Here is a 24,685-nt window from a genome sequence, read left to right as displayed (position 1 = left end):
GTTTAAGGAAAAAATTAAGGCAAAATATTCACTCATTTATTACTAGCAAATAGTACAAAATGTCGCAGTCAATAAAAATAAGTTTACATTGATGAGTAACATTGCTGAATTTCTCCAGTGCAACACTGGGTATAAACGTTTTCTACAAATTGCACTCAATGCAATTAGGAAAACATTGCACATATAATTATGATGCTAAATTGAAATCTTTTGAAATATAACAGTAAAGTAAAAACTGAAAACAGAGTGCAGAATTAAATATTTTAAAGTTTTATTTATATAAATTTTGCAATGCAAGGCAAGGCGTAATTGCAAAATGTACAAAAATATTTAGTGTTTTACATGTTTGAGAAAAGTCTCAAACATAATTTACAAAAAATCTTTCCATGAGCAACTGTGTAACTTTCAATATCTTTTTCAACACAGCATTAAGCAAATAGAAACTTTTTCCACATAATGTCTAAGCATTATATATACTATCTAAGGCACATAAAAACTAATCTTGATTGCCAAATAATCCTGCTTCAGCAAATGGATGATATGCATGAGACTTAACAGGGCATTACAATTACCCTTAGAAAACTGGATAAATCTTTCAAATGTAAAAAGAAACAAATAAATCTACATCACTTCCAATACTAATAAAAACTGAAGGCGAACAAGGAACAGATCTTGTAAAATATGAAAATACCAATAATTTGATTTTAAGCAGATGCATAGATGATCAGAAGTGCTTTTGATTCATTTTTAAACTTATTTTAACTGTACATTTGTTTGATTTATCAAATATCCAATAAGAAAAGTTTACAATTTTTTCCTGTAATATTGAATATACACGGATTTCTAAGAAGAAATTCAAGGTTGTTAGGTCTGTACAAGGGGAAAAAAAAAAAAAAAGAGTAAACATTTATAGTTCATTCCCAGTCCTTTTTAAGCTCAAAAGACCATTCCCATTTCAGATGTTCATTCTTGTCGTCATCTGTAAATAAAGATTTCACAGTATAAGTTCCTCTAGTTAATAACCCACTTGGCATTTCATCCAATGGTGTAAAGTATGACTGCATCTCTAATTTTGGTGCATAGCTTCCAACCATGTGAGTAAGTTTCTCATCTAAAAAAAGACAAATTATGTTATAAAATAGTAAAGAAATTTAGTAAGTTAACAAAATATGCAGGTTACAATTCAGGGAAGATCAGTGTGAAGAATACCTAAAACAAGTTCAATACAGGGAATGAGTTTTATAGACTTATTTACAAAAATGGACCATATTTTGATATGCTTCATTTTTACACCCATGCCAAGTAAATACTGTACTTGTCCCTTTGTAACTCCCCTTTAGCTTTTTAGTATCTGATTTAGAAACTTATCTACTTGCATAGTTTTCCCCATAAGAATGACTAGTTTTTGGAATTTCTCAGACTGATATTCTTTGTACTTGCATTCCAAACTTTAAGTCCTAGAATACAACCACTCATTAGCTTCTTCCTTTTATGTAAATAAAAAAAGGATAAAGGATATGAAGCTTCAGGTTGATAACATTACAAATTGGACATTCGGACAAAAACAAATCCTAACCCAGTTCAGCGCATGAGATAGTACATGAACAGTAATAAATTAGCATATTTTGCAGACTAGTTAGAACAGAATACTGTTTGGTTTAAAAAAAAAAAAAAAAAAAACTGGACATTCAGTTCTTAGGATATATTTATAATAATGGAATTAAAAAGATTTTCACACTTCTTGGGATTCTTTTTTTCCCTAAAGCACAAAGCATTTGTAAGACTGAATGTTACCTGTCCTCATATAGTCAATCTCCAATTATTAGTTACAAAAGGATACTACAGACACTCCAGACGAAAGATCTCCGACCCAGGTCCATATTCTAGAGGACTCATACAGAGTTTAGATATCCAACGTCCATAGAACCTCATCCTCGCGGGCACAAACCCCACAGTCCCAGCCCGGCAAAAGGATACTACAGCACGAAGTCCAAGATCTGGATGTCCATGATCTAAAATCTGGACCTTAAAGCCACAAACAACTTTTTTTCTATGCTTTACGCATGCACATTTGATTTTTTTCCCCTTCCATAATAAAATAGTCATTCTCCAATTATTAGTCACAAAAGGATACTACAGTACAAAGTCCAAGATCTGGACATCCAATACCAAGAATGATCTAAAATCTGAACTCCAAAGCCACAAACAACTTTTTTTTTTTTTTTTGGTAAGCTTTATGCATGCGCATTTTTCCCTCCCATAATAAAACATAGAGAGTCCCAATTCTTAATTTCACTTAGGCACTAAATAAAATACCTCATTATTGAAGAAACAATTAATTTTGCATAACTTAGTGAGACCAATAATTTGGCTCTGTAGCCGTGTATCTGCTTGGCGATCTCACACTGAAACATTCAACATAGGAACATCGTTGATTTTACTATTTTATATCCTTTATGCCAAACATGGCAAATCATTCTTCATTATTATCTTTTGCTTTCATCACCGCGTGTTTACCAACACATGATAACTTGAATAATGGCTCATGCAGTAATGTCTAAACAATTTTTGCTTATAATAGTAATTGAATAACAATGGCAGCCTTTTATGCTGACATTATGCTTGGCGATGATTACAAATTTAAGTTAAATGAGCTGAGAAATGTTGACCAGGAAAAATTTAACAAATATTTCTTTTCTAAGCTAAAAATAGATTTTGTTAATGAAAATCACATTCCAAAAGATTACATTTAGTGCTATTTGAATTAAAAATAACTGATATGTTATTCACATAAACTCGGAACCAGCGTCAGAGGCTGTATGGCCGCACTGGGCGGCAGAATTTAGGAAAGACAAAATTTTTTATAATTTAGGGAAAGCACTGGGATCGAAAGTTTAGGAGCAGCAAAAATTTAAAACTTAGGGAGACACTTTGGAGCAGAACTTAGGACCTGCAGAGACTGCGTCAGGTGGTATCTAGCACCAGCCCTCGATAAGCCTTAAGTATATGTGGGAGTTTATTTATTCAGGACTCAGATTAGCCTTAAGCATGTGCAAGAAATAGATGTAGGTATAATAACTAAACTAATACATTTTCAAGCTTAATTTTCTCAGTATGCGACAGAAGCAAGACATTGCCAATCTCATAAATACATAGCCAATAATGTATAGAGGACATGATTAAGCTAGGCTAAAATTATACTTTACTTATTCTAAGGAATTTCAGTTAATACAGCAGATTGCACTGTTCCTCTCAGCTTATTATTTTGTACAGGGTGTTATTATTAGAGAAATTTTATAAAAATTAAAGCTTGAACTTTCGATTAAGTCAAAAAGAGCTTTTAATTCTGGAGCTGCAACAGGATCTACAAAGCGAAAGCATGCTTCGATGTCCATTAAACAAAAAGTAGAATTGCTGCTTGGATGACGAACAAATTAAAAAGGCAAAGAAAGCCATCTATGAACTTTCATTAAGAATGAAATTATTCTCAGTACAATTGGAGAATTCGAATCAGGATAGTCAAACTGCAGACACTGCAATCGAGTCTCCATCATCCTCTTCCAGTGATGAATTAGATTTTAAATATTTTTGAATAATACTGAAAAGGCTAAGGCAAAGCGAATGAAAATAAAGAACCAAGAGCCTTTAGATATAAAAGTGAAAAAATACAAACAGGATTTCTACACGGCCTTTGAAGAAATAGAGAAATATCATTGCGCTTGCAAGACACCTCTTTTAGAACTTCTAAATATCTATCCTGAAAAGTTAAAAAGTAGCCCTAACAGCAACAGCTCTTCCTACTACTCAAGTTTGGAAAGACTCTTTTCAGTTCTGAAGTTTATCAAATCGGATCTATGGCCCTCCAACAAAGAAGATCTTGCCAAAGCTACACTGTTTCTTAGAAATAACCAATGCCAGTTTTTCCATTTTATAATAAATGCTAATAATATAAATAATTTGCTATGCCATCAATTTTTTTCCTGTAGCATCTATTACTTCTTTTATATTAAAAAAATAAGCTCTAACCCATGTATATATGTTTACATATATATATGAGGGAGTCGGAGTCTTTAAAATTTCAGGAGTCGAAGTCTGAGTCGGAGTCTGTCATTTTCCCTACCGACTCCACAGCCCTGCTCCTAACCAGACTTCAGCTTAAATACTTGTTTCTTCCTTACTTGCAAAAATCATTCTGGGGAAACATAAGGAAGGGCCAGTCCCAAAATAAAAATAACTATAAATAACTATTTAGAAAAATAAAGTAAAAGTCTACAATGCATCCATCTACTATCCAGGTTTCCTTTACGTTCCTTCCATTTTTTTTTTTTTTTTTTTTTTTTTTTTTTTTTTAAATTTTAAAGTCCAGCATTAGGTAAGATTTTGCACATATATTATCTTTCTAAAAACATCAAGTAACTTTTCTCTTTCATGCTACTGTACACTAATTATTATTTGGCCCATTTGAGATACTGCATTTGACATATTTGCTTTTAAGGTAACTCCATAAAAAATTTATTTCAGTCCAAATCAAAACTATACATTGTTTGTAAAAATACATAAATAAGTATATAAGGTATTTCTCCCGCCTTCCTAGCGTGCCTTCATGATGTAGTGGTTAGCACACTGAGCCGGTATTTTAGAGGTCCGTGGTTCGATTTCCGGCGAAGGCAGCTGCTAATTTTTCATCTCTCTGACTTTTCCAATTAACTTAATGTCTCTACAAGTAAATAAAAAATTTAGAATATGCATACATTTGCACCATCACCCTCATAAAACAGAATACTAGTTAAACTGTTGGGAAAGCTGATTCCAAAAAGAAGAGTATAAATGCAAATGCTCTATATTTTATGAAACAAGAATCAATTGGTTGCATTTTATATCAACAGTTCAAGAATATCCTACAACTCACATATTTCCCTTTAAATTTTATTATTGCTAATACATATTGTTCATCTGAAGGCACGTCAATCACTTTGAATAAGCCTGCGGTTAATCTTTGGATTATGGTAACTTGGCGATTTTTTGGCGACAAACTCTGCTACAGCAACCCTCTATTTTTTTTTTCCCGCCGCCATTTTGTCTTCACAAAGTAAAGGCACGTTTCTTTTCTTTTTATTTACTCAACACTTTTCCCAACAATCTGCTAGCCAAATTACACTTATACTAGAAATTTTATGGAACAAAACTGCTTAATCATGACAAATATTAACTGCAAAATTGGGAAAAGTGCAGAATCGCAAACTCCTTGCCGCGTTTTTCAGAATCGCACATACACAGTAACCATGTACATGTTGACTTATTTTTACTTAAAAAAACATCTGCACAAAAATGGCATTGCGCACACTCTTGACTTTATCCATCTACACTACTATTTTCTCATAAATTACAAAAATTTGCACGAAAATGCAGGAAAATTTTGTGAATCTTTAAACTCGGTAAAAAGGACATATATGAAATTACCTGATCGCGAAAAATTATATACCCTTTCCAAAGATGAACATTTGCACGTATAAAATAAATAAAATATCCAAAAACTTTTACCTCTAAATTATCTATTATAAACGTCACCAACGAATTTATAACGCAAACATTAAAAATGGTTGCAAATACTTAGTGTCAAATATTTAAATTATTTCCACGCACAGTTACTTCCACTGAAACATATACCAAATTGCTATAATTCACAAAATAACTATCATTTAATTAAAATATAATTAAATTAAAAAACACTACTTAAAATATAAATAAGCACATACATTAAATTAATAAAAATTAGCTTACAATCCTAATTACTTTAAACTAAATCATTGCTAATAACAATTTTCCAATAATACCATATTAATTTATTTACTCCTTACATTTAGAACAATGCATAAAAATAATATCCTCAAATAATTAAAAATACTAACTTACCTAATCTTCTTCAGAATCTTGATTACGTGGCGGATAAACTTTTCTTATTTCCTCCGCTAAATAAAAAGCAATCGTATGTGCGCCTGTTTCAGGATCTTTAAAGTCATACTTTTTTATTCACAGCAAGATGTTGAAAACCTTCATCCTCCAAACAGACTTATGACTTTCAGCAATCAGATATTATTATTGTACCAGGTAGAATAAATAATAAAACTTAATAAGCAATCTTTACTTCTATCTCGCACAACCTTAAAAAAACACTTATTACTACCCCTTTCAATCCCACTAAATACCCATTTCGAATTCACTTTAGATAGGGCCATGGGATCCAAAAATTAACCAACACTGTTTCACACAACACAGAATAAAGCTAAATACAAAATTTCCAGATTTTTTCCAGATTTCCCCCCTTTTCCGATTAAAGAACTGTAATTCGTCCATTAATGTCACATGATATATCTCATGATCTCTCATTTCCCTCACACAAAATAATGCGTAATCGGAACTGAGTACTTCTCACATTATTCCCAAGGTCCTAGGTAGTAACCTTTATCGCCTACCAAAATGTCGCCAAGCTACCTGTTACCATATTCCAAAGATTAGACAAGCCTGCTATTTCTTGAGAAAACCCTTTAAAAAAAGGGAAGGGAGTAGAAATTGCTTTCATATTTTTTTTTCAACTAGACGGGGCAGGATTTATGAAGGAAAGTTGCCAAGTCTTTTTCTTCTGTTATATATACGTAACATCTGTTCTGCCATATATACATGGCGGCCTTTTACAACAGGTTAAACACACCTGCACATATAGAAATCCATACCTGGCACTTATTTTCATTCCATTTTGATCATACATATATAATTTCAGTTACAAAAATTCTTTACCCCTCAAATTATTACAGCAAAACTGACTTTATCAATTCGTTAAAAATTATAAAATACAATTTTTTATACGGCATTCCTTCTTCATAGTTATATTTAACTCTCTGAGCACCATGACCAGCTTTATCTGGTCATGCGATTTTTTATCATCTGGTACATATTACCTTATAATTTAAGATTTTTTGCTTTCTTACATTAATAATATAAATGTCATTTTAATGAATGCAAGTTCCTAAAAATTGAGACTATAGTAAATAATCATATATATTTAGCTAATAAATGCTGTTTAAATACAGATTTTGATGACAGATCCCAAAACCAGCACCATTCAGAGGGTTAATAAGATTTTATGGTCATTCTAAAACAAAAAAGAAAATGTTGGACTCCCATATGACAAACATTTACTGAGATATTCAAGTTTGACATCACGTTCAAAGGTCATAGACAAATGGAAGAGCAAAATGCTTACATTTGAACATAATTAAAATTAAAAATGAACAATCATTTTAGAATAAGTTTCTGATATTAATAAGGTTAAGCAATAAGGAAATATAAATGCTGATCAAAGAACTGAATTTGAATTTTCGGTATAAAAATAATTTGCGAAATTTTCAAACAAAATTCGAGTAATTCTTTCCAAAGTTACAATAATTTAAAATAAAAGTAGTAGCTTAAATGAAACTGTGAGGTGACATAAGAAATTAGCCTATCTTTATTTCAATACATTAATTATAACACAAAATATGTTAACATTTTAGTTTAAGAAATATTTACGCACAAAATAATATCAAGCAACGTTATTTTTAAATTAGAATCCAGCTACACTAAGGCCTTACTTATGTGCATTTACAAAATCTAAATATTGCAGCATTTTCATACTACAGATTCAATTTAAAATTTGTAAAAAGTTTCCCCCTTTATATCTTAGTACTAAGTGGATTGGAAGGGGCAATCAAAAATATTCTAAATCCCCTTTTGATTTTGAATTTAAAGAACTATAATTTTTAAATATGCTCTAGTAAAAGCTTTTTGGATCTAATAAAACGTCCCAAGAATGTTTGTCATACGGCAAGAAGGGGGGGGTTGGGAATGAATGCCTTTAGGATATTATTAAATAATAATAATGATGATGACAATAAAACAATGAAACTGCTCCGGAGTTCAATATAGGGCACAAAGATTCTTCTATTGCAATATCAGCAATAACTGCAGTACTTTTCTGTTATCTAGACCAGATTCAGAAATGTATGTGTGTGGTGCATACAATGCACATATAAATACATACACACATTTCTGAATCCAGTCCGAATAACAGAAATGATAGTTGCTTTTAATGCATACAGTGCTTAATTAAATAATTCTATTCTATGCCTATTGAAATGTGTAACACGATGAACGCATACCAACTAATTACAACGTAATTTTTCTCCCGATTTTTTTTTAATTACACTTTTTAATAAATACAGTTATACCTCTTGTAACAGACACCTCTATTTAAGGGTTAATTCTGTTGGTCCCAACCCCTCTGAATTAGGCATGTATTTACCTCTTAACAAAGGACATCTCTATTTACGGGACAAAACATCTGGTCTTGTGGGTGTCCCTTATTGAGAGGTACGACTGTAAATATAATGGAATTAGATGAAAAATAAAAATTAACATACTGTAAAAATAAAAAGTATACCTATTTTTATCAAGAGAAAAACAGACTAAAAGGTTCACATTTCAACACACATAATTTTAAAGAATTCCATTATTACTTGTTTAAAGAAATGTCTATCTTTTCATATTAATAAATCACATACTTTGTATGCCATGCCGCAAAACTTTCTGAATGTATTTTAGACCAGTCACTATTTCCCTCTGAACATAGAAGTCTATTCGAATGCGGTACTGTATACCTTCTTTCACCACAAAAACTCTCTTCTTTAATGCATCAAGATCACCTATAAAAGCAAAAATATAAAAGCATGTGCACTTAACATTGAATAAATGGCTATATCTTTTATTTATATTTAAATTGAATAAATATAATTGACTACTGTGTTAGCTGTAACTGTAATTTACTCTTTTACTTTCCAAAAATCTTGAGAAGCAAAGAAATTACTAGAACTCTCTCATGACTGATTGAAAGCTTTTAAAAGCTGGACAGAAACATATCAGCTCAGTTGCTTGGCTACTGTTATTTCGATTTGTTTTAGATCCGCAAGAACTGAATTAGCTTTCTCTCTCTCTTTGAACTACGTTATATTTTAACTTTCTAGTAGTTTAAAGTATAGCTATTTGATATAGCGTTCTATTTAACGTATTTGCATTCTACAAATTATTAGTGCCTGATATTGTGAACACTTGTAAGAATATCTCAGAGAAAAATTCCAGCTTTGTTATATTTCTTGTGATAAGAATAAATTTTATTAACTTTTTATCGGACTTGGGCATTCAGTCTATTACGAACCTGTACGCACACAAGAATATTTTCTACATTATTTAAATAAACATTTCTTTCTAAGCAAGTAACATTTACAAATGTATTCAAAATAGTCTTCATATTTTCTTTTATTTGGGATTTAATCATTTTCTGTTTGAGAACTTTATTTCACTGAGAATCATTATTTTCTTACATGGGTACAGACTAATTTAATTCATTTTGCATTTATAGCTGCATAGTATATGAAGTTTGGAATTATTTCAAAACCCTTATAATATCAAACAAAATTTAAACCCATCTAATAAGACTTTTTTTTTAATTAACTTTATATAAAGAATTTAACGTTCATGTCATTTTCAAAATGCAGGTTAAGATTTTGTAACAACTGTCCAAAATATGAGTCATATTTTCATTTTCTCAAATTTAATGAATCAACAGACAAAGAAAAAGAAGTACAGTAGTCAAAAGTCGTTAATCCGGACTCGTCGGGACTTCGGTGATTCCGGATTATCGATTTTTCGGGATTAGAAACCATAATTTATGAAATAAAGAGCAATTATGATCTAAAGGGTATCAAAATTTACAAAAAAAAAAAAAAAAAAAAAAAAAAAAAAGCTTAATATTTATTTGTTTACTTTATTAAACATTTCTTTCAATGTAAGTTGTTTAAGTTGCTTCGTTTTATGTGATAATACTTTCTCTTTAATTCTATAAACAGACATAACTTCTTGTTCAGTTACAAGTTCCGCTGCTCAAGTCCTATAATTGCTGTGTCGAGAATACCGACTAATTTGTCAATCGAAATTTTTTCGTTTTGAATAACCTCTATGTCACTTTCTTCACTATCGGAAGCGAATTTTAATGACGAGGAATTTGATTTAAATCATATCAAAGACCGAGTACATTGAGATGAAATACTACATTTAGTAAAGAATTATAAGCCAAATAAAATAAAAACATCTGCCCTGAAGATAAGGATAGTGCTGACAGATCAACTTCCAATTCATTGCTCGCCATGTCGTTTCTCTCCCCCCCCGCAGAGCAGCGTGAAATTGATAAACATATTTCGGAATGATTAGATAATCAAAGGATATGCCTTTATCCACTTTTTTGCAGCAATTCCACTTTCTGTTTAATGGACTTCAAAACATACTTTCGCTTTGTAGATCCTTTACATATTAGTAAATATATATCGGATATTCTATTTGACATAATCGGAAGTTCAAGCTTACTTTTATAAAATTGCTCTAACAGTCTGCAAAAAATAATAAGCCGGACCTAATTCGAAGATTGAGGAACAACGCAATCTGCAACATTAACTGAATTAGATAATTTTAGCTTAGCTTATACCGTCTGTTATACATTAAACGTGCATGCGTAAACGTATTATGCGCATGCACACGCTCATATTCGAAGCCGTAAAGGTCTTACGTGCACGCTTAAACGCCTATACGCATGCGTCAAAACGACGCATGCGCAGAAAGTTTGTAGCTTTGAGGTCCGGATTATGGGTGTCCGAATTAACGACTTTTGACTGTATAACTTACTAGTATGGATTCACTCTTTTAAGATCATTCTACTTTTACTCATTCTACCATTCTACTTTTAAGATCACTCTTTTAAGATCATTCTTTGTAGATAATTTACATATTAGTAAATATATATCGGAAATTCTATTTGACATAATCGAAAATACAAGCTTACTTTTATAAAATTGCTCTAACAGTCTGCAAAAAATAATAAGCCGGACCCAATTCGAAGATTAAGGAACAACGCAATCTGCAACATTAACTGAAATAGATAATTAGATAGTTTTAGCTTATACTGTCAGTTATACATTAAACGCGCAAGCATAAACGTATTATGCGCATGCGCACATGTATATTCGTAGTGTTGGAAAATATAGCTTATTTTTAAACCTTTTAATGCATCATCTCTCCTCCTTGAAATGTTTATTTAGTTTAGTCCTTATTTTAATATAATATAGTAGTTACTTCTACTTCTTTTTCTTGCTGCCACTGTTTGCATTGAGAACGGACTGTTTCAACCTAATTGAGATGCAGAAACGAAACATCATGTTATATCATCTGAAAAGCCGATTCGTGCCGATAGCTGATTGGTTGCCGTGAGATGACGTCATTCCTAATTCTGCTATAAGTATCTCGCGTCGCTCTGGCTCAACCCTTCTAGTTCCTGGTTTCCCGGCTGGTGTGTGAGCGGTTTCCAGCCCCTTCAAAAGGATGCATGCAGTCCGGTGAAAGGATGCCTTGATTCCAGTTTGCGAGATGATGGTTCCAGATTGAAGTTCTTCGGTTCCGGGGGCTATCCTGTGAGTGACTGCCGTGGGCGGCGTCCATGTTTCTTCAATGAGGACGGAATTAAAAATACGTGAGCGGCGACGACTCCTTGTGCAAACGAAGTTAGGCCGGTTTTAAGTGGTTTCACATTTAAATTTTTCAGGTGTTTTCTTGACCATTGATTATGGACTTATTGAATGGGTAGCCTGCTTTATTTTTAGGCTGCATAGTCACTATTTAGGACATTTTCATTTTTTTTTGTTTTTGTTTGTATAGAATGCCAGTGTTTTGGAGTACAGGTAAAAATATTTGAATGATGATTATGTTGTGTTTTTCCTAATACTCTAATATTGTTGACATTTATTTTATGTGTTTTTATTTTTTATTATATTGTTAATAAATTGGTTAAGTTCAGAAATCTTTTATTGTCTTCAATGTCTGCACAACATAACTCAGGGAGCTTTCATTGCTACCACTGCTAAATGTTTAATTTCTTTAAACTTTAAACTTTGCTTTAGCATCACGTAGCCGTAAAGGTCTTACGCGCACGCGTAAACGCCTATGCGCATGCGTGAACGCTACGCATGCACAGAAAGTTTTTAGCTTTGAGGTCCGGATTATGGGTGTCCGAATTAACAACTTTTGACTGTATTAACCAACTTTCTAAAAATACTGTAACTAAACTGTTTGTAGCATTTTAAATATAAATAATGTAAACATGGTATGTTAAAATCTGATTGCTAGTAAAATAAATTTATGCTAAAGGAAGCAGAATAATATTCCCCCTTTTGAAAAACAGTATCTCTTACCCTCAAAATGCTTACAACTCTCCTATATGATCAAAGTCATCAAGTTTGAGTTTAATTCATCCTTCAAATTGGTATGCTCCTCTTTTAAGCAATTCTAAAAGTGATGAAATGCTGCATACTTTGTATATAAAATACATCACGTTTTCCATTTAAATTTGATAAAATTTGTATACTTTGTTCAAAAACTATGTCTTACCAGTCAGATCTAAAACAACATCTGGACGACCTTCCACAACTAAAGCCAGTCTTTTCACCAGAACTCGATTGGGATTATCAGGTTCTACATGAAAACAATACAGCACTTGAAATATACAACTATCATATTTTAACTCTGTCTGTACTACATTATTTTTACACATACAAAATAAAGATTTTTTAATGTTTGCTGAATAAAACTAAATGAAACAATTCAGATGATAGCCTCGCATAATCTTGATAATGTGAAGGATTCTAGTCTGTGTTTATAGGTTTGTAAGAAAAGAGCATACATACAAACTGGAAAATTTAACATGAATATAGATATGCATTTATAAAGCTGAAATTTTCACATTTATTAATTGTTGTTAACTGATTAGAAGTTAGTTTGTTCCCCTTAAAAAGTCAACTAATTTCCGATCAGTAATGATAATTACTTGGTTTATTAATTACGTTTTCACTTTTAATTGTACCTTTTTAAGGTTTTCATCTTAAATTTAATCAAGATTCATTTTTTTATATATGCTAATGAGTTACTTCATTTCAATAGAAATTCAAACTACTTTTGTCAAAGGAGAAAATATACTGAACAATCTACTAGAAAATAAATTATTTTATTACTTTGCAGCTTTAGGCAAGTATTAGGCAATTTATTGCAATTAATTAAATTGTTTACTTAAATAATATATAGATATATATATATATTTCATAACAGATCTGTTATGAAGGAAATAAATTTGATATTAAATGCGACAAAATTAAAAAAGAGAGAGAGAGAGAGAAATAGGAAAGAAAAAAAGGAGAGATGATTAAATGAAAAATGTGGTTGTGAGAATAATGGGTATGAAGACACTAGCTTTCACATAAGATGCAACTACTTTGACTTAGATTTCCGATAATTTAAGAGTAATCAGAATCAAAGACAGAAGCTTTTTATCCATCTAATGATTGAAATCAATAAATATGTTGTTTTCTGTATGAAATTAGTTCTCCAACTAATTGAAACTGAATTTTTAAGAGTCTAATATTTCATTTAATTATGAACTATAATCACATCTAGAAACTATACGAATATTTTCAAAGCATAACACGCAAAATCTTAGTTCTTCAGATGCATTTCAAGAGGTTTCTTCCCCAGTAATAACATATTTAAAATACAGGAATGCAGCTGAATTTTGAACACCATCATTTCAGTGTACTTGCACTTGACATTTTTACTTCCCAGAAGTCATATAATTTTAGATCATGATCTGATTACAATGCACTTCAAAATGTTATCCAGAGACTATTTAATTTGCATTTGTTTCATTAATTCAATACACTGAAATTTTTACTCTTTCTAATCTGGGAAACCATTTTTCGTTACCTGGAATATTTCTGTACAGAAAACAGGTAAAACATCACACTTTTTTCTCTTGTACTGCGGCACATATTACAACAGGTAGCAATGGCACAAGGATGCTATTTTTTTTCAATATAAATACTTATTAAATATAAAATTGGTACAACTCTGATATACGCCCTAATTTCACCAAATGTGGCGATATGTAATCTGTGCTGGTTTTTGGCGCGATTGCGTGTTCTATGGCAACCCTGTTGACGTTGAAAAATCTTTCGCTGGAGCTCGTTGATTCGCCTCTGTGTCTGAGAAGATGGGAGGGAAAGATAAAATGGTAGTTGTTGAATTGAAGTTCGGCAAAAGGAAATATCATTGTGGCTATCCTGTTGAGGGGTAGTGGGTATTTGGAAGTGTGGAAAGAGGGTCTGGGAGATTATTTTTAATGGCAGTGCATGATAGAAGTAGGGATTTGTGATTTTATTTATTTGTGAACCATAGTATGAATTTTCTGGATAGTGTGTCTGGCTGTCATGTAAATACGATAGTGATTACGTGGCAGCATGTTAAAGGCGGTATGAAATTGATATTTCTGCTATTCGAAAAAGCATTAATTCATGGTAAGTGCACTTTATTTTATCCTTGTTCTTATTTTGTAGAATGTTATGTTCATTGGTTCTTTAGTATGAATTTCTGTCGTTGTTGTTTTTTTTGAACTGTTTGAAATTAATTTTAGTTTATTTTGTTGTTTTGTGTCTAGACTATGCAATTCGTAGATGTTTTTTAATAAAATGTTTTTTAATAAAATAAAAGTTAAAACAGAACGCTGTGTACATGGTATTATTTGAAATTGATTGTTGTTATGTTATTTTATTAAAGCGAGGAGTGCGTAGATCGTATATTCGTTCCTTGCCTAAATTGTGCAATTCGTTGATTTTTTTTAAAGTTTAAACAGGATGCTGTGTACATGGTATTCTTTGAAATTGATAGTTGTTATGTTATTTTATTAAAGCGAGGAGTGCGTAGATCGTATATTCGTTCCTTGCCTAAATTGTGCAATTCGTTGATTTTTTTTAAAGTTTAAACAGGATGCTATGTACATGGTATTCTTTGAAATTGATATTTGTTATGTTATTTTATTAAAGCGAGGAGTGCGTAGATCGTATATTCATTCCTTGCCTAAATTGTGCAATTCGTTGATTGTTTTTTAAAGTTTAAACAGGATACTGTGTACATGGTATTCTTTGAAATTTATTGTTGTTAGTTAATTTATTAAAGCGAGGTGTGCGTAGTTTGTAGATTCGTTCATTGCCTGCATTGTGCCACTCGTAGATGTTTTTTTAAGTTAAAACATGTCGCTGTGTACATGGATTCTTGTCAAAAATTTTTGGTTAGAAATTTTACATTTTTGCTATCTAAATTTTTTGTTTTTGTTTCAGATTTTTAGCTTAAATTGTGTGTTCAAAATATAGCTTTTGCATGTGCGAAAACTGCGTTTTTGGAGACATTTTAGGATAAAAGTTCGAAATGTAGACAAAAAATTTAGATAGTAATATGGCAGTGAGAAATTTGGCGACTTGAGGGTGCATATCAGAGTAGTTTCATAAAATTAAAAGTATCCTCAGCTATAATTTTATTTAAAATAAAAGAAACCTCTTTTTTCCAAAGCTATGGAAATAAAGATTAAGTTTCCACACTACAAAACTTTGGTCAATGGGCGAGAAGTTATTTCCAACACAGAGATATTACATAAAAACATAATACCCAACATACTCCCCAAAAGGGTTTATGCAAGCATTGCTTCCCTAAAAGAGATAAACTAGCCTATCTTTCTATAGCCCTGATGAGAAGTGAAGATTGATAATAAAAAATCATAATGTCTTCTCTAGTATTTGAATTTGGGCCTCAGCCAGCTGATTTACCACCATGTCAAGCCGAACAAAAATTGACAACTAATTACCCTTTTATCACTATTTAAACTATGCATAATACCCTAAAGCCTTCCCCCATCTGATTTTATTGAGTTATTCAAAACACGAAACAATACAAAACTCATACTTTTAAAAGCAGAGCAAAAAGAAATTAAGATCGATTTGGTTTATTTGATTCTCGCAAAACGCTTGAGGGCTATGTGCCCAAGGGGAGGATGGTGCCTTTGTGGAGGACTTATTAAGGAAAATTGGCTTGTACATATGAGGACAACCATGAAAACGACCATGCAGCCAGACTGTTTCCTAAGATTTGAAACACAGACTAAACTACCAGTATTCAGCAACTTTACTGCGACATCGGTGGTGGATCCCCCAAAAGGAATACTCAGTAAAATAAAGTTATTTTTTAAGCACTAAAAACAAACATGTTATAAAATAGAATGAAATGCTGCATCAAGATTGGTTTTCTTCCAGAACAGTGGAAGAAGATGGGATAAAAAAAAATGAATGAAAAGGGAAAAAAACTGGAAGAAATGAATAATAAAGCTCCCTTAGGGCTCCTAAAGGGAATAAATTTACCAATAAAAATGGTATTTATACAAAAATAATAATAATTTTATAATTTTAGCAATAAAATGCAAAGTAATTAAATAATTTTTTTTGAAAAAAAAATCGATGGAAAATTATGATTTAACTCTCTGAGCGGCATGACCGGCTTTATCAGGTCATGAGATTTTGGTAAAATCCTAGTATACGGTGCAGCCTTAGAGCGATTTGGAAAATTATCGCCAACACCAAAAATGATCCAAAGAACGTCTACTTACTATACACTATATATATTATGTGTGTATATACGAGGGCTATCCAGAAAGTAGATTACGTTTTGGAATAAAAAAATAAACAAAGTATAGGAAACAAATTTTATTATATACAGATGAAAGCCACACTCAAATACTACTTTTCTACATAGTCACCATACAAATTAAGGCATTTATCGTAGCGATGTACGAGCTTGGAAATTCCTTCGTCGAAAAATTCGGCCGCCTGCGCCTTCAACCACTTCGTTACCTCTTATTGCCTTCCATCTTGCACAAAACTTGTGGTAACCAAGCTTTTCGCTGATGATTTCGTGCAACAAACTTCGCGAAATTTGTGGAAAACTCAAAGAAAGTTCCGTTATTGTGAAATTTCGATTTTCACGGACTTTAGCATCGACTTTTTCGAGAAGTTCGGCGGTCACTATGCTGGGTCTCCCACTTCGATCTTCGTCATGAACATTGGTTCGGCCATTTTGAAATCTTATGACCCACTGACGCACTCCACCTTCAGTGATAATGTTGTCCCCATACACTTCACGAAGCTGCCGATAGATTTCTATCGGTTTACAGTTTTTTGCAGTCAGAAACCTTATTACTGAGCGCACCTCACGGGATTTTCAATTAACGCAGACATTTCAAACCGTCACAGTATCTGAACGGAGCACAGCACGAACCTCTCACTAGCACGGCTAGATGCAGACTGAGCTGCGCAACGCTCTGACCCCAAGATGGCCGCGCTAGCCCCGCCCCTAGCGGACACAGACGGAAACGTAATCTACTTCCTGGATGGCCCTCGTACATAATATATACTAGATATAACTATATTCTTTAAATGACCCGTTTACTGCTCATCATAAAGTCGCCAAAAGTAGCCAAATCCCGTGTGCACCGGATACTAGGATTAAACCTGAGATTTTTTGTCATTTGATGCATATTAGCTTATAACGTAAGATATTTTGCTTTCTTACTTTCTTTAATAATGTAATCTTAATGAATGTTAGTTTATGAAAACAGAGGCTATTAGTGCATGTTAATACTGCTGTTGATGTAGATTCAATTTTGTAATAATTCAAATTCCTCCATCCTGGAAGAGAGAAACTTAACAAAAGTATTGAAAATTAGTTTTTCTAAATAATTATGTTAGTTTACTATTTTTGTTATTGATATGAACTTAAAAGTCCCAGATGGAAAAAATATTTCATAGCAAGTGCAGAGAAATGCATATTCTTATATATACTACCCAAAAAGAAAATTGCAAGCATACAACTAAGGTTAGTTAAATTATATAGAAAATGAAACTATTTAAATTAGTAATATAACAAAAGTACATAGGAATAAAATATAGTACATACATAACATAAATACATTAAAGAATTGATTTCTTCCACTAACATGAAGAAAAATGCCAATCCTGTACTGCATGAACATGGAAATATAAAAGTTTCAAGACTTACCAACAATTACAGGTTCTTTAAGCGCTTGTCCCAGCAAGGCTTCTTTATATTTCTGTAAACTGGCATCATTTTGGTCTGCTTCTACAATTTCTTTTAATGACTTCTCAGGTGGAGGTTTATAATTAACATCCTCCTCATCATGTATATCTGACACTTTATCACCATCAGACATCTATTTAAAAAAAATTGAAATTTTTAAAGGACTCAAAGTTTTTGAAGAAAAAATAAATTCTCAATAAAATTAATCTCAAAACATAATACCCGGAAATCAGTTTTTACAACATATAATTTTCTAAGCTGTCATATAATAACAACAAATTATTACAAATGCAACAGGCATAGAAAAAGGTCTAAGATATTCATTAATAAAAATAGGTAAAATGAAGTTTTATTAGATCCTGTCAAAATATTTTTCAGAGCTCTTTATGTATATTTCCATTTGCTGAAACTGTTTAACCCGGCGGAAGTCGCCCCAAGAAAAGTTACTAGAGTGGGCGCATGGGGTATCACATACCCCAATATTTAAAATATGATAAAAATAGTTTTATTTAGTTTTAAAGCTGTTTTTCTTGTTCTCGTGTATTATAAATACGTGAATAATAATTGGGTTTCAAAAACTTAATTTCCAAAATAATCTTAGAGTTAAGATTAATAAAAAAATAAACATCATGCCTCTAAGTTTCATTGCATCTCTAATACACAATGGTTATTTTATTTCTTCACACTTTGAACGAAATACATTCATGTGTTCTTGGCACAGAATGTTTTCACATTTTAAACATTGCATTTACCTTCTGTCCTTGGCGCGAGGGCAATTTATCACATCTTTCATACTTAGTTATTTCGAATTTCATGTATTCGTTTTAATTCTTTGTCGAAAGTTCTGCTTTTGTTTTGCATGCAGTACGTCAGTTTCTTGGTAAAGTTTAATCTCTGATTCTTTGTTCAATACTTTTTTTCATTAATTGTAATGGTAAGTCCTTCAAAAACAGACTTCTGTTTCTGGTTGGTGGATTAGCGGTTGAATGTAATATAATTCAAGCATTTATTACAGCAACCTTCAATGCAGGAAAGACAATTACCACTGGCCACCTACTGGTTATTCTGGCAATTGAATAATTGGCTGACATTTCATCCCCCGTATCCAATGCTCCTTTAGTCATATTATAAAAACATATAATTCCTGAAATTTTATTTTCTCCAATACTATCATCTATAGTATGATTGTTATATAAGCATAAGAACAGTTTTCCCTTTTTTTAGGAACATTAGGAATTAATGTTTTATCTTAAACCAAAACAGTGTAGAAAATATTTATAGTTTCATCTTCAGTTTCTGAAATGCAATCTTCATTGCTTTCAAATATTTGTAGTAAATCTCACAGGCGTTGCATCTCCAATTCATAGGGAGTCATTCTTTTTATCATAATGCAGTTAGAAATTTTTAAGAATTTAATGTCAAGTATTTTAAAATCACTTGCAAGTAGAAATATTTATTGTTACACTCTACAAATAAATTTCTGAACTAAATATTCAGTCAGAAAAACACTTACGCGGACAGGCGCATGGGGTGTGTCATACCCCAGGTTTCAACAAAATACCGATAAATCTTTTTCTGAAACATGCAGGCAAAGAAAAAGCGGTTCTAAACGTCAACTACAACTAGAAACTCAGCTACTGAATACAGCACAGAATTTCAGTTTCACAAGTTAGGAATATTCTACTTTTATGTAGGGTTGGGGTATGATACACCCCACGTGCTTTCTCACGGGTTAATAAAAATTCTTGCTATGTCTAATCAACCAAGTCTCTCTACAAAATCATTTTTGGTGGCATCAACTGGATGATCTTTTCCATGGTTCATAATAGTTTTTAATTGGTTTGCTTATACCTTAACTTTACATTATATATTTTTGAGTTGCAAATAAATACTTTAATAATAATCTAGGTAGGTGTTATATAGCAAGCCTCAACTATAATTGGCAATTTCAGATTTATGCCAAGATCTCAGCTATAATTTCACCAAGCTATTGAAGCATAAATGTAAACATAAACAACACATTATACAATAATACTCACGTGTCGTTTCCTAAGAATATTTGGTACTACTCTTATATGTGCCCTCAGGTCGCCAAATAAGGCAATATGTGTTTTGCACTGGTTTTGGGCGCGATTGTGTCTTCTGCGATGGTTTTGGTGGCAAAGTTGGTTTCTAAGGCAACCCTGTTTACGTGGAAACTTGGATTTTACTATAGTGGTTTCAGTTGCTAGTTGCTTCGTGTGGTATAAGGTATTTAAGTGATTTTTGATGCAATGAAAGAAGTGTTGGCAAAATTTTAATCGTGTGCCTGGAAATTCTACAACTATTCAGGAGAAGAAAATTTTGAAAATTTATTTGTGAAACATAGTACCAGTTTTGTGGATAGTGAGTCTGGCTGTCATATAAATGCGATAGAGATTGCGTGGCGGCATGTTAAAGCTATGTTGCCTACTTATAATAGGAAATGCGATTTTCTGTTTTATTTGGTGGTTTATATATTTTCCCATCGTTGTTCTGAAACGGGAAAAGATGCTTTTAACAAATTTGTGGTGGAATCGTTTTGGTGATGTTTGAAATTGGTATTTCTGCTGTTCAAAGAAGCATTCATTCATATTAAGTGCATTTTATTTTATTTTTGTTCTTATTTTGTAGAATGTTATGTTCATTGTTTTTTTAGTATGAATTTCTGTCACCCTTTTTGGTTGATCTTTACATTATGGTAACTTGGCGTTTTTTTGGAGAAAATTTGGCGACCAACTCTCCTACAGCAACCCTCTATTTTTTTTCCCGCCACCATTTTGTCTTCACGAAGTAAAGACATGTTTCTTTTCTTTTTATCTACTGAACACTTCTTCCAACAATCTACTAGCCGAATTACACTTATGCTAGAAATTTTATCTAACAAAAACTGCTTAATCATGACAAATATTCACTGCAAAATTGGGAAAAAGTGCACAATACCATACTCCTTACGCGTTTTTCAAAATAACACATACACATAAACCATGTACACGCCGACTTATTTTTACTTAAAAAAAATCCCAGAATTGCACAAAAATGGCATTGCGCACACTCTTCACTATATCCATGTACACTGCTTTTTTCTCATAAATTAGAAAAATTTCACGAAAATACACGACAATTTTCTCAATCTTTAAACCCGGTAAAAAGAACATATATGAAATTACCTGATCGCGAAAAAGTATTTACCCTTTCCAAATATGAACATTTCCACATATAAAATAAATAAAATATCCAAAAACTTTTACCTCTAAATCATCTATTACATTATACACGTCACCAACGAATTCATACCGCAACCATTACAAATACTTAGTGTCAGATATTTAAATTATTTCCATGCACGTTTACTTCAACTAAAACGTATACCAAATTCCTACAAACATAAAATTCACAAAATAACTATCATTTAATTAAAATATAATTAAATTCAAAAACACTACTTAAAATATAAATGAGCACATACATTAAATTAATACATACATAAATACCCATTTCGAATTCACTTTAGTTAAGGCCATGGGATCCAAAAATTCATGAACACTGTTTCACGCAACACAGAATAAAGCCAAATACAAAATTTCCAGATTTCCCACCTTTTCCGATTAAAGAACCGTAATTCGTCCATTAATATCACATGACATATCCCATGATCTCTCATTTTCCTCACACAAAATAATGCGTAATCGGAACTGAGTACTGCTCACATTATTACCAAAGTCCCAGGTAGTAACCTTTATCGCCTCCAAAATGTCGCCAAACTACCAGTTACCATATTGTAAAGATCAACCTCATTTTTTTTTAATTGTTTGAAATTTATTTATTTTAGTTTGTTTTGCTGATTAGTGTGCAATGCCTAGATTATGCAATTCGTTGATGTTTTTTAAAGTTTAAACAGAACACTGTTTACATGGTATTCTTGAAATTTATTGTTGTTATGTTAATTTATTAAAGCGAGGTGTACGTAGTTCGTAGATTCCTTCGCTGCATAGATTGTGCAATTCTGTGATGTTTTTTGAAGTTAAAACATATTTTTGGTTTTTGTTTCAGATTTTTAGATTAAATTGTGTATTCAAAACCGCATTTTTGAAGACATTTTGGCTTAAAGTTCAAAATGTAGACAAAAAATTTAGATAGTAATATGGCACCATAGAGGGCGAGAAATTTGTCTCCAGGCGATGGTGTTTATACGAGTAGTTCCGAATATTTTAAAGAATGCTTATCCTTATTAAAATTATTTTATCGCATGCAGCCCTTTCACACATATTAAGCTGTTTGTTACATCATTTGATGGACATCAACTCCTCTGCCTAAGAAAACATAAATCTAGTAACAGTGAGAAACAATATTCTGAAATCATTGAACCCATTTCCAACATGGAGGCCCTTCTTTTTGCAATTCTTAACTCTGCATGTCCAAATGGTTTTGTCCTTAACATTAAATTTTCATGTTGTGACTGTTTTTGCATACTCATTTATCAGGTAAAAGAACCCTTTCTTGAAAAATTATATGGCATTCACCTCATTACTTGGTAAATTAAAGATTGTTAACGTCATATACACACACATACAGCATAAAAAAGCAACAAATATGTTTTAAAATAAACAATGTGAATTCAAAAACTTCATCAAAAATAAATTATATAAGAACATGCGGCAAGAGCTAAAATGCAACATGGTGCTAACATACGATTGCATGGCAAGGTATAAGAATATACAGCTGGTGCTAATATATGACCACGTGGCAAGGTATAAGAACATGCAGTCAGATTTGGGTAAGATATGTTGGATGATAGGCATTTCAAACTCGGAGGCTGCTATAACAAAGAAGTACCACAAATATTAATTTAATAATTTTCCATATGTTGCACATAAGATAAAAATAACTTCGTGACAATCTGGAGCAAAATGATTGAACACTGAAGCTATTTTGTGAAATCAAATGTGGTAGTTGTTGCAGACATAAGTACTATTTAGTTTAAACAGTATCACTTTTTACTAAATGCAAATGTTAGCATTTATAATTAAGCAGAGATAAGAATGGCAAACCTAATGATATGTACAGCTTCAAGAAAGAAATATTTTATTTAAATCCAAAATTTAAAAAAAAAAAAAAAAAAAAAAAAACAGAAAATAAATTTTAGATTATAAGGGAGCTGTTCATTTCTCTCCTAAAACATCTGCATTTTCTCGTTCAGTTGACGCCCCAATAATTCAATTAATTAAAGATGCAAGGACACTAGACTCCTTGGGGCACAAAATATGCAGTTAATCCAAAATCAATCAATCTAATGACAGCAGTTTACAAAACAGGGAAAAGAGGAATATTTACAATTTTACCTGCACATATTTACAAATCGCAAATTGTTTGGCCCAATCTTGAATGTCTGATATGTCCAACTGCAGTATAAGCATTAGTAAACCTTTAAGTCTTAGATAACATTACTAAGACAATCTCTTTTCCACAACAGCCAAATAACATTTCAATGAACATTAAAAAAAGATGAACCAGAAATTAAATAAATATAAAATAACAATTTTTCTTAATAAAATAATCTTTTTTTTTTTTTTTTTTTTTTTTTTTACCTTAACATTTAACCAAGCCTTTGCTAATGTTTAATTCCGTCACTCTACAAGAGGCTCAATTCTGTACAATCCTAAATTTAACCAAAATAAATCTTCAAAATACAATTTTAACAGTTTCTTTTTTCATTTTTGATTCAAAATACACTGTAAATGTAGCAAGAAATAACTTTTTAAGCCAGATGAAAATTAATTATGATCCATTACTGAAATTATATTAACTTCTTATACTTATTTTTAACTTCACAATATACCAATCAAATTTCACAATATACCATGCCTTAAATGTATATATATACATAGAAAGAGATGATGGCACAAAAGTAATCTTAATGCCAAAACAATATACGTATGTCAACTATTCAAAGTTGAACTGGCATTATGTATACGAACATTTTTAAATATCAGCTGTGATAAAGGAGGATGGAAAGTGCAGTGACTTAACCTTTGAAATGAGGCAAAAATCCTAGCCTGAGACTCATGGTAGCTTTATAGATCAACTCCATGCATTTCCACATAATCTGACTTGAGTACATAATCCAGAAAAACAGTCAATGTTTTGCTACTGTGCGATGCTTGTGTCAGATTCGCTCGAAACACATGTATTTATTACACGATTAATTTGAATTTAAGGCTAAGTATTATCTCACTCTGAAACCGTTAAAGATTGGGAGTGTAAAGGAAGTCAGCAAATACACATATATGTTTCAAACACTGTAGCAGTGTATAATAGTAGGCTTAACTTAGATCTTAACGTTCCGTAAACATAAAGAAACTAAAGTAATTTTTAAAATAGCAGCACTTCAAAAGCATTTTCTATAAGTTACCTTTCTAAGGAAAACAAAATTTCCAAATTAGGAAGAAACGAAGATAAAATATTTCCGCTTCAACACTAGTTTGTGATAACTTCACACCCCTGAGTAGAGCAGACAGGGAACTTCAGTGATACAAAAAACAAAATGCAATTTGACACAGAATGTGCT

The 24,685-nt window shown here is 31.7% G+C and overlaps 1 protein-coding gene across 1 annotated transcript; it reads right to left on the bottom strand.

The window, feature by feature from the left end:
• Nucleotides 1-14: 14 nt before the first annotated feature.
• On the bottom strand, nucleotides 15-24,685 carry RhoGDI (rho GDP-dissociation inhibitor). The gene is made up of 5 exons (XM_035348988.2): nucleotides 24,530-24,685; nucleotides 18,061-18,232; nucleotides 12,523-12,606; nucleotides 8,598-8,738; nucleotides 15-1,111 (listed from the first exon to the last, which is right to left on the bottom strand). The coding sequence occupies exons 2-5, from the start codon at nucleotides 18,230-18,232 to the stop codon at nucleotides 915-917; spliced, it is 594 nt and encodes a 197-aa protein (XP_035204879.1). The 5' UTR covers nucleotides 24,530-24,685; the 3' UTR covers nucleotides 15-914.

The sequence above is a fragment of the Stegodyphus dumicola genome, chromosome 3 (assembly GCF_044657685.1).
Source record: "Stegodyphus dumicola isolate Sdum_Otavi_A_Nest chromosome 3, ASM4465768v1".
In the NCBI taxonomy this organism is placed as follows: Eukaryota; Metazoa; Arthropoda; class Arachnida; order Araneae; family Eresidae; genus Stegodyphus; species Stegodyphus dumicola.
This window is presented reverse-complemented; position numbering and strand designations above follow the sequence as displayed.

What these genes read in the sequence shown, in the direction of transcription:
- RhoGDI (XM_035348988.2), bottom strand. Translation starts at nt 18,232, where the DNA reads ATGTCTGATGGTGATAAAGTGTCAGATATACATGATGAGGAGGATGTT. An exon ending in TAAAGAACCTGTAATTGTTG is followed by an intron (nt 12,607 to 18,060) that starts GTAAGTCTTGAA and finishes GTTTTCATGTAG; the next exon opens with AACCTGATAATCCCAATCGA. An exon ending in TTTGCGGCATGGCATACAAA is followed by an intron (nt 1,112 to 8,597) that starts GTATGTGATTTA and finishes GTCTTTTTTTAG; the next exon opens with ATGAGAAACTTACTCACATG.